This window comes from Parambassis ranga, chromosome 6, assembly GCF_900634625.1.
Source record: "Parambassis ranga chromosome 6, fParRan2.1, whole genome shotgun sequence".
Lineage (NCBI taxonomy): Eukaryota > Metazoa > Chordata > Actinopteri > Ambassidae > Parambassis > Parambassis ranga.
Window position 1 is genome coordinate 773,489 of NC_041027.1, and position 11,325 is coordinate 784,813.

At 41.0% G+C, this 11,325-nt stretch overlaps 1 protein-coding gene across 2 annotated transcripts in view; it reads right to left on the bottom strand.

The window, feature by feature from the left end:
* The window catches only part of sf3b3 (splicing factor 3b, subunit 3), a 34,092-nt gene extending 23,914 nt beyond the window's left edge, over positions 1-10,178 (bottom strand). Inside the window, exons 1-12 of one of the 2 annotated variants that reach the window (XM_028407772.1) lie at positions 10,060-10,178; positions 9,298-9,438; positions 8,684-8,839; positions 7,705-7,875; positions 7,374-7,546; positions 6,984-7,125; positions 5,918-6,030; positions 5,603-5,740; positions 5,393-5,496; positions 5,147-5,312; positions 4,940-5,035; positions 3,210-3,282 (exon numbers count right to left, since the gene is read on the bottom strand). In XM_028407772.1, the coding sequence (XP_028263573.1) occupies positions 3,210-3,282; positions 4,940-5,035; positions 5,147-5,312; positions 5,393-5,496; positions 5,603-5,740; positions 5,918-6,030; positions 6,984-7,125; positions 7,374-7,546; positions 7,705-7,875; positions 8,684-8,839; positions 9,298-9,367 (1,402 nt within the window). In that variant the 5' untranslated portion in view covers positions 9,368-9,438; positions 10,060-10,178. Of the gene's footprint in view, positions 1-3,209; positions 3,283-4,939; positions 5,036-5,146; positions 5,313-5,392; positions 5,497-5,602; positions 5,741-5,917; positions 6,031-6,983; positions 7,126-7,373; positions 7,547-7,704; positions 7,876-8,683; positions 8,840-9,297; positions 9,439-10,003 lie in introns of both variants that reach the window. The other variant, XM_028407773.1, reaches the window with a different exon arrangement.
* Between the last annotated feature and the right edge of the window lie 1,147 nt (positions 10,179-11,325).

Below are 11,325 nucleotides of genomic sequence, written 5' to 3' on the forward strand. Positions count from 1 at the left end.
CTGAAGTACAGCAACTCTACATGACTGGCAGTTTATAGCATCCAGCTGTGTTGAAGGCCCCTGCATTGATTTAGCTGGAAGAATTAGAAACCACAGCTAAGCAGAGCAGATGATAGGAGTCAGACAAAGACAGTTGTCTTCTATATAGGCATAATAAAATGTATGCATTTAATTTGACAGCTATGTTAACTGTTAAGCCTCTCCTTTATAAAGCTGCTGTAAATCAAAACTTGGGGAAAATGTTTCGATAAGGTTCATTTGGTCTTCACCTATTTATGAACTATGATAGAATTCTTTTTAGTCAGACCAGTGTTTCTTGTGTTTTACCTTGACATGTTTCGACTACTTCCTGCAGTCTTCCTCAGAAGTCACATGATGTTACGTGACGTGTCTGCCAGCTGATCTTATGCAGGTTGTGGCGCCATTGGCGGGAGAATGGCGCCACATATATTATAAATATATTATATATTATAATATTATAATATAAATATTACGAACAAGTTTTGGACAACAATGTGTCAAAGATTTCCGACGCCTGGAGCAGCTGGAACAAAAAAGGGCACGCTATCGCAACCACCTTAAATTCAACCTGAGATGCCGAGACGAGGGAGTAACACCACCAAGCTTGGAAGTAAAAAACCCCATCCCAACCCAAAATGCAAATAGGATAATAGAGAAAACCCGCACAGCGCTCCTTAAAGAAAGGATACGCTGCACGACAAGCAAAATAACCAACATCAACACAGAGATAAAAACACAAACGGAAGCTTTCAGACTGAAATACCCCACGGAAGAAAACACACAGAAACTCGTAAAAGAACACCTGAGGCAGACGCACAAAATATTTTTTGAACGGACAAAGGTAAGACACATCAAAAAACTGGACAGACTAATAACACGAAAACAACATAGAAATAAGGACACAGACGAAGCGGAAAAAGAAAAATGGGTCAAAAACATCTCACAACGCCGCCTAACAAAGATAGAAATAGACGTCCTGTCTCGCGGACTTAACTATGCTGTCACACCAAACAAAATACCACATGAAGAATTCATCCTAGCCACCGAGTTAGCGTGTCAATCCATACCGGACCAGGGGAAAAAAAGCAGAGCTAAGGAACGAGATAGCAGGTATTCTAAAATCCGCAAAAATACCACCAGCTAACATAACAAAAGAAGAAGCCAAAGCAATTAAAACATTGGCACAGGACAAGAGCATCACAATCATACCCGCGGATAAAGGTAGGACAACAGTCATTATGGACACTAAGCACTACGAGCAACAGATGGAAAACATGTTAAAAGACACTGAAACATATGAACCGCTCAAAAAGGACCCCACAGAAGAAAAGAAAAGGACACTCAAAACACTACTCAAACCATTACTACAGGAAGGTAAAATAGATAAGAGCACATACAACCACCTCATACCCACAGCTAGTATCACACCACGAATATATGGCACACCCAAAATCCACAAACAAAACACACCACTACGCCCAATAGTGGACAGCATCGGATCAGTAACATACAACCTAACAAAAGCACTAGTTGACGTCATAAAACCACTACTAGGCCTCACCGAACAACACTGTAAAAACTCAAAACAGTTAGCGCAGGAACTCAGGGACACCACAGTACACCCGGACGAAATATTCATATCACATGACGTAATATCCCTCTTCACCAAAACACCAGTTAACGTAACACTGCAGATAGTAGAGAACCGCCTCAGGACAGACAAGACACTACACAAACGGACCAATCTAGCAGTTAACGACATAACCCGGCTGCTACATTTCGTATCCACATCCACATATTTCCAATTCAGGGGTATTGTATACAGACAGAGGGAGGGCTTTGCAATGGGGGACCCACTCTCAGCCATCATGAGTGGTTTTTTCATGGAGAACCTAGAAGAGAAGGCCATCTGCACGGCACCTGCACAATGCGGTCTCAAAATGTGGAGGAGATATGTGGATGACATCCTGGAAAAAATAAAAACTGGCCACACACAGGAATTAACAGACCACCTCAACAAAATAGACATCACAGGAAAAATCAAATTCACACATGAGGAGGAAAAAGACAGTACGATAACCTTTTTGGACATAAACATCACACATCTACAGGACGGCAGCATAAAAATCAAAATTCACAGGAAACCCACACACACCGACCAATACCTGTTATGGACGTCTGAACACCCCACCGCACACAAACTCTCCGCCGTACGAACACTATTCGACAGAGCCACCATGATCACAGACCCACAAGACAGACAGGAGGAAGAAAAACACATCATAAAGGCCTTAAAAAAATGCCAGTACCCCATGTGGGCAATCAAAAAAGGAAAACAACAAATCGACAACAGAAAAAACAAAGAAAAAAAGAGAAACACAAACCAAAAAAAAAACAAAACAATGGTGACACTCCCCTACATCCGTGGAATAATGGAAAAAATACAAAGAGCAATGAGGAAACACAACATCAATACACCCGTCAAACCACATCGGAAACTCAGACAACTACTGGTGCACCCCAAAGACAAGATCGAACCGGACAAAAAATGCAACGTCATATACGAAATACCCTGCCTGTCCTGCAATAAAACATACATCGGCGAAACAGGAAGATCATTCAGCACACGGAAAAAAGAACATAAAACAGAATGTGAAAAGGAATCAGCTGGGATGAGCACAAGGGCAACAAAACAAAAAGCACAACAAGAAAACCTGAAATCAGCAATCTCGGATCATTGCAAAAGAGAAAGGCACATTATGGACTGGGATGGGGCAAAAGTGATCGGAAACGAGGACAACAAATTCAAACGGTGGATTAAGGAAGCCATCGAAATAAGGAAGCGGGCCAATAGGACAATGAACCGGGACGAGGGAACTTTTACACTGTCCCACACCTGGAACACTGTCCTGAGGAGACCAGACTGCTGTCCCACACCTGGGACACAGCGCTGAGGAAGCCGGACTACAGGTGGCGCTGTTCCCCCACTACCTGGAGTAGTGGGAGAATGGCGCCACAACCTGCATAAGATCAGATGGCAGACACATCACGTAACATCATGTGACTTCTGAGGAAGACTGCAGGAAGTAGTCGAAACATGTCAAGGTAAAACACAAGAAACACTGGTCTGACTAAAAAGAATTCTATCATAGTTGGGGAAAATGTGTATATAAAAATAACATGAATACCTTCTACATGTCTCCGTACTGTCCACACAGCGTTGGGGTTACCGGGCAGCTCAGATACAGCCATCTCTGAAACCTGACAAATAAAACCCAAACATATTATTAGGTTATGACTGTTAGTTCCAAGTGCAAGGGCACATCCTACATGTTGAATTCCAATGCCAAACACATGCTGATTTTAGCTTCTCAAACATTGTGGGATTGTTGTGTGACATATCAGCTTAATCACCGATCATTAGCTGCAACACTGAAGTATAGTACATTGTGCCTGGGCACCTTTAATTTACTGTTGGACAGTGATAACTTCTGCTGTATTTAGTCTTTCAATTTTATATTCTTCCTGTGTTTTTAGCTTGTTTTTGCTTTGGTAAACCAGACTTATAATCAAAAACTAACATGACAGTATTCTGTTTTTGTTACGAGCAACTTTTCAACTGTTAATTAGCTGGGCTACACAAATATATTTTTAGGCCAATTATAGCATGTGGCCAAAGAAGGAAAAATGAGAGAAAAGAAAAGATGACCGACAAATTTCAAGTAGCTGTTCTGGTTCAAATTCAAATGGCATCCTACCCCGTTTGTCATTGCTTGCCATAGTGTGTGTTAATTAGGGCCCGAGCACGAAACATGCGAGAATCCTATTGAAATGCAAGCGTTTATTATTATTATCAGTTATTCTTAGTCCAGACACGGTATCGTGATTTTGACCCCCTGAATGTGCTCAAAAACTCACCAAATTTGACGAAACGAAAATCGCAAGTTGACACCGTCGCCATTGGCGGGCGTGGCTGCAGGGCTCTGCAGCACCCCGTAAAGTGTGAAAATATTCACCGCAAGTGCTACAGACCTGAAACTCGGTACACTGATGTATCGCCTCGTGACAAGACAAAAAGCCTCTTGGCCAAAAATACCACGATGTACAGGAAGTCGGCCATTTTGAAAAAACACTGCCATGTTCCAATTTACTCACCCCGCACTTTTGCGAACTCCTCCTAGGGGAATTGCTTGATATGACTAAAAATTGGTGCGCTCGCCCTTAAGGGGTCAAGGACCAAAAGTTATCAAAAACGTAGCACTTTGTCACACGGTCTGGCTGTGCTGCCGCCACGAAGTTGGCCATTCGCCAACGCACAGGAAATGGATGTATTTGTGGCTGTATCTCCCACATGACATGAAAAAAAATCAGGCATGCTGAGCCTGTCATTTTTGAACAGATTGATAGCTAATGAGCTGATACTCTCATAGCGCCACCTACTGGCTGGAGGACCTGTCTTTTGTATATGTGTGTTTTGCTGTATTCTTCTGCCCGGCAAACAACTGCTGGTGCCGGTACCGGGGGAGAGAGGTCGTGGGCTGATTGGCGGCAGATTGTGCAGAGATCAGAGAGGTTAAATCTTTCTCCAGTGTAAATCAGAGAAGAGACATGAGGAACTCATATCTTCAACACTTTGATTCCTACAATATTCTTTGCAGTTAACTTACAGCCATGCATAGAAAACAAATCAAATTCTGCAAATAAAAGTTCCATATTTCATCATATCAGGCAAATGTCATCTTCGTCTTATCTCATATTTTGGTAACTATTATTGACAACTGCACACAAGCAAGTCTTCTTTCCAGCCAAATATCTAATTGGGCAGTGGAAGAGACATTAAGAAATCTCAATTTCACAGCCAACAAATAATGTGGATGGGCCTGTTCTTTCACCTGCCGGTATGATTAAAAAACTGTACCTCCAGTCCATGTCTAAGGACTCTTAAGGTTGATCTAGGTCCTCGTCCACAGGCAACATACAGCTGAGGTGTGTCTTCATTGGCCAAATCAGCAATCTAAAAAAACAGTAAAGAGGAGCTATAATAAAGTGCAAAAAACACAAATCAAATATCCCTAACAAAAGAGCTGAGGAGAGCGGTTACTTGACAGGATATGATAACAGTTACCTGACAGGACATGATAGGTGACAAGTTCTCCTGCTCGTCGACCAGCACTAGATTTTTGAGTGGACGAGGCTGGAAGAAGAATGTGTCTCCCTCCTCCAGTGGCATTGCAGAGGAAAACTCTGGCTCCTCATCATCATCACCCAGATGAGCAATCTGGTAAAGGTAACTAAGGATACAGAAGAACAATGTGTATAAACAAGGAGCCAAAAAAGGTTTAAAACATTGTGCCTACAGCCTGGACCTTACTGGTTTCCAAACTCTGAAGCCACAAACAAAAAGCCAGTCTTCAGGACACACATGGCTGTTGCCACAGGAATCGTGTCAAAGTACTTTAGCCTGATTTCTGTGACCTAAAATAAGAGGGACAAATAATATATTTTAGGACACAAAGTATAAGAGTATAATAAGAAAACCTAGTGATCATTGAGATTTTAAGAAAAAACTGTCTCTGCTTACCATTTCTTCATCTGTTTCTAGCGTAACTTTAAAGATGTCTCCCTGCTCTGTCTGGGCCAGGAAGAAGAACATGGACTTAGTCTTGTGAGTGGCTGAGCACACAAATATCATGCCACGCTCTGGGTCATCCAGGTCATTCTGTGGGATAAGGGTAGGAAAGAGCAAGTTTCACCTAAACAGGGGAAATAGTTGCTTATGTACTTCGCTAAATCAATATCCATGTCATGAATTAACGTCATGCAAACAGGATGTAATAAAACACACACACAAATGTATGATCATTTGGATTTGTGTATTGCTATATAACGGTCCTACCCTGCGCCGTGGGATGGGACAGCGAATGTCAGGTTGATCTCCGAAATTCTTGTAAGTGATGTAGTTTTCAGAACAGATCAAAACTCCGCTGGGCCCGTCTGAACCACCAGGAACTAGACGCAGAGCAACATTCAGAAAGTTTCTTTAACAAATTACTGTGTGATTTAACAGCAATACAATAAACAGTGAGTTGTGCCTACTTTCAGTATGAGAGCACATCTGGGTGAGGGAATATATGTAAGAGAGACTGCATGAATTAAGCATGCAAAGTTTTACAGTAAAGTAACAGTAAAATTAATTTTCTTTTTTTAGGCAACAAGCAAAACTAGGTTTCAAGTCAGACCTACACAGAATATACAACTGCTCAGCAGCAGATCAGTTTAGATTTTAATAGGATGGCTTTAAAATTGCATTAAATGGCAAAAATGAATTACCATATGATCACCCATCTGGCTGTGTTTGTTTTTTGTCATGTTGATAGTTTTATATTCTCCATATCCACCCATAATAACCACCTGCTCCTTATGAATAAAGTATGCATTTTTACTAGAGAAGCTTAACATTTTAGGACCATTTAAAAAGTCCTTAGGGAGGCATTGACTATCCCACTCTATTAATGGCAACACAACTAGATTTTTTTCAGCCAATTATAGCATGGGGCCAAAGAAGAAAAATGAGAGAAAAGAGAAGATGACCTAGGCAAATTTCTAGTAGCCGTTCTGGTTCAAATTCAAATGGCAAATGGCCCTTCTGTCATTGCTTGCCATAGTGTGTGTTAATTACTTGATAGAGTAGAGTAGAGTTGAAGAGACATGAGAAACTCAGCATATCTTCAACACTTTGATCCCTACAATAACCTTTGCGGTTAAGTTACAGTCATGCCAAAAACATACAAAATTCTGCAAATACAAGTTTCATATTTCGTCATATCAAGCTAATGTCATCTTCGCCTTATCTCATATTTTGGTAACTATTATTGACAACTGCACACAAGCAAGTCTTCTTTCCAGCCAAATAACTCATTGGGCAGTGGAAAGAAGCTGACAAGTTGAGCCCTGATGCTTACCAGTGATAAGGAAGTTTCCATGCTCTTCCAAAGCCTCGCTGTACTTGCGGACAACATGATTCAAACCGAGATCCAGCTCATAAAAGGTGAGTGTCTGTTGTGTGTTGGCAGCAGCTTCCCCTGTAGGATCATTGTCAGCTTCCTGAAAAGATGGGACACATAACACATAGGATTGGATGTTGGCAAACTGTACCACATAACACTATGGACATTATATCACCACTTAACTAACTCAGATTAAATATTAAAACTACTGCAGAGATCAGAGTTGTTAATCTTTCCCCAGAGACCTTCAGAGAAGGAACATGACAAATTCATCACATTAGCAACAGGATAAAATCCCCTCTGTAATTTATAAGCTTTTGATCATTTAGATTTCCATAACCTCACCTCATAGTCCATTTCAAGGCAGGCAAACATTGGATTTTCAAAGCCAACATCGACTCCAACTACATGGTAGACCAGTGTGTTTGCTTTATGGGCCTCAAGTGGAGAGGAGATTGTCAGTCTGGCAGCAGCATCTCTGTTCAGAATATAAACCAGCTTCTGTTTTTCTATCGCTCCTAAAGAGGTGGATAAGACCAAAATTTCATTTTAATATAATTCTTATATTCAAAGTGTGTACATGTAAAATGAAATGGGCAAAATATTACAATACAATTGAATTGTTACATTGTATCCATGTTATATTAACACTAGTGACACTTGATTGACTTCTTACCTATCATAACAGCTCTGCCTTTTGGGTCAACAGCCAGGAACTGCCCAGGTACAATACGCCGGCAGCCGCTCTTCCCAAATGTTTCCTGGTGGACCTTCTCAAACATGTTTTTTGATGGATGATACTCCAGGATGACAATACGCCCACTGTCACTCCCCACCACAATATAATCTACAGACATGAATAAACACAACACATACAGTGACCAGCTGTACACATACCCACATGTAGCACGGGCTACATACTAGGGATGTAAACAGTTAATCGACTTTAGATTAATTGTTGATAAGAATTTGATCGATTAAATTACATTGTTGTCGATTAATTGCCCCGGAGTATTTCTTTGATATGTAGTGGTTAAGACGTTTCTGTCTCTACATGCTTGCGCATTTTTCCGCTGCTCTCTGTACTGTGCAGAGAGGAGTTCCGCCCCAACACACACACACACAGGCGTGCGCACATTGAAGACTGTGTCAAGCAACGCACTGTCTGTTGGAAAGTTATTAGCAGCCTAGCCACCTTGTCACCTTTCTCAAATTAAAGGAGATTATCATCCTGCTAATGTTTTTACTTGTAAATAGCCCACTAGGTTAATAAAAGATAATATTTTGTTTAGCTTTCTATTCAGGATTTTTTTTATGTTCCTAATGTTTAACATGCAACAGCCGAGCCAGTGAACAACTTTTTTTCATGTTAAGGCGGCCTACATATTTTATTTAATTTCTATCAACAATTGATTTTGTTATATTAGCCTACATAAATGTCATTGTCTGTACTGTATCTCCAATGGTACAGCAAATCACTCATTAAGGAATGCAATTTGTAGTTAGTAAACAATATTTAGCTTTTAATCTTAGTGAAACTGAGGGAAACTTAGGCCTAGGAAAATCGCTCTTATCAATTAATCGTTAATCGATCGATAAGTTCATTCAACTAACGATTAATGAATTCATCAATAATTTGCATCCCTACTACATACCTTTAGTTCCTCCAGTGAGTCTAAAGGCCATCAGGGATCTTATGATGCCGAACATTTCCACTGTGAGAAGAGTGTGTACCTTTCCTGTGTTGGCATCTGGTCGCAATAATTCTAGGATCTTTCCCCTAGAAACCACAATCTCCTGCATTTTTGTTCCTACCAAAAAAAAAACAAACATCTCATTTGAGTTAGTTGACCAATTATTGCTAACAATAGTTTTAACTAAATTCTATTATCCATTTAATAGACATCTGTGTGGGGTCTTTGTTTACTTCAACTACATGTGAAACTAATTCTTCAAAATGCTCATCACATACCCCAAAAAGGATGAAGCACACAACCACTCAACATGTAGCTGTAACAACAATTACCTGATATTGTTATCACGTGATGACAAAGCAAGTATAGAAAACTGTTGAGACAATTTTGTGGCTTTAAACAACACTCCACAGCACAAAGGTAGTGTATCCAACATTTCAAGAATCTCACATCAAGAATTTCCCCTCGGGGATAAATAAAGTAATTTCTGATCTGATCTGATTTCTTATCCTAAATACATGAGCTAACATGGGAGCTAACATGGACGGTAACATTGGCATCTCCAGCAAACTCACCTGAGAAGTTGCCATGGATGGCATGGGTGATGCCTGTGGCGCGCTGCAGGGTGATGTTGTAGAGAAACATGGCTCCCTTTAAGTGGCTTCCTCACAGGGTTTTCAGGGGCAGCTAAACTGAGCGCTCAGCCCGGCTCCAAGCTGTGCAAGAAAAAGGGAAAATAATCGTGCATGATAAGTATAAACCTAAGGAGGATAGACCTTCTCAGCGATAGCTAGCCGCCAAAAGCGGTGAATGTAGCTTTTGCTACGAGTTTACAAATGAGGACTATCTAAACAGAAATGAATTTCAAGTAGCTGAATAGGGAAAATTACTTACTTTTAGGAAAACCTCACCATGGAAACCCTACTTGCGAAGTTATAAAGGTTTAAAGCATCTCTCTAAAACTAAACGTAACTGTTTATATGACTGTCCCAGTTTATCTCTGCTAACGTTAAGCTAGCTAACAGTACTAAACGACAGCATAGCAATAAAAATAACTTTCACTACTAACCTTTGTTTCACTTGTTGGTTGCAAGTCATATAGAAAATACTTATATTTAAGGATTTAATTTAACTAATGTTAGCAATGGAGGTCATTCGGCTCGTTTGTTAACTTGTATCAACCGGCTCAGACAAGAACCCATTCATATAAAGCGCCACTTTTGCCCGACTCATCCTAGTTTTCTTGTTCAGTTTACTTAAAATCGTGCAGATTTTACTTACATACAGTATTCCTTTAATTGTGGAAAAGTTGTAGATCTGTAAAATAAAATATTTACCGGCTTGTTTAATAAGATGATTCTGATTTGAGATGGATAAAGTTTCATTCACAAAAGCAATTTTCCTGCAACTCTGGGAAGCCAACGATGAACCGCCGTTTGTGGGTCCTTCGTCAAACAAAAAACACGTCACAAGAGGTAGCCTACACAGCGCCTGGCGGAAATCTGTCTGTAGTAACATATTTTGACCACCAGGTGTTGACAAAGACTTCAGGATGAATAATTGTTGTGTATTATCAGTGACAATAGATTGGTCTATTTCCAATTTGTTAATTTCTTTATTTAAACCTCCACCCTCGTTTTCTTATGAGATATTTATTATCTTACAAATGTGATATCAAATCTCTGTTACACTGCATACACTACCAGTTAATTTCATCAATTTGTTATTGAGTACCACACAGTGATGCAGCTGGACAGGATGCTCTCAACAGCTCCTCTGTAGAAGGTGCACAGGATGGAGGGAGGGGCTCTGGCTCTTCTGAGCTTGCAGAGGAAGTAGAGGCGCTGCTGTGCCTTCTTGGTCAGTGATGCAGTGTTGTTAGTCCAGGAGAGGTCCTCAGTGATGTGCACACCCAGGAACTTGGTGCTGCTCACCTGCTCCACAGCAGCACCGTCGATGGTCAGAGGGGTGTGCTGTGACTGTGTGCTCTCCTGTAGTCCACAACCATCTCCTTTGTCTTCTCCACATTCAGGGAGAGGTTGTGGTGTCTGCACCACTTGGCCAGAAGGTGCACCTCATTTCTGTAGTTTGTTTCATCTCCACTGATCGGAGACTCTATATTAGGACAGATCAACTTGTCTCTGGAAACAGGATATGTACCACAGGCTTTTAAAACTGCTGTGATCATTCCGATACTTAAAAAACCTTCACTGGACCCGGACGTCCTAGGAAACTACAGACCGATCTCCAACCTCACCTTTATCTCCAAACTACTCGAAAGAGCTGTTGTAAGTCAGCTAAACGACCACCTGCGTAGGAACAGTCTGTTCGATGCTTTCCAGTCTGGATTCAGAGCCCATCACAGCACAGAAACAGCACTGCTTAAAGTCACCAATGACCTCCTCATGGCATCGGACCGGGGTCTCGTCTCTGTACTCGTTCTACTGGATCTCAGTGCTGCCTTCGACACCGTAGATCATCGCATCCTGCTACACAGATTGGAACACGAGATCAGGATTACAGGAACAGCACTGCGCTGGTTTAAATCATATTTATCTGACTGATTTCATTTTGTTCACACTAACGATGTGTCTTCCACAGGT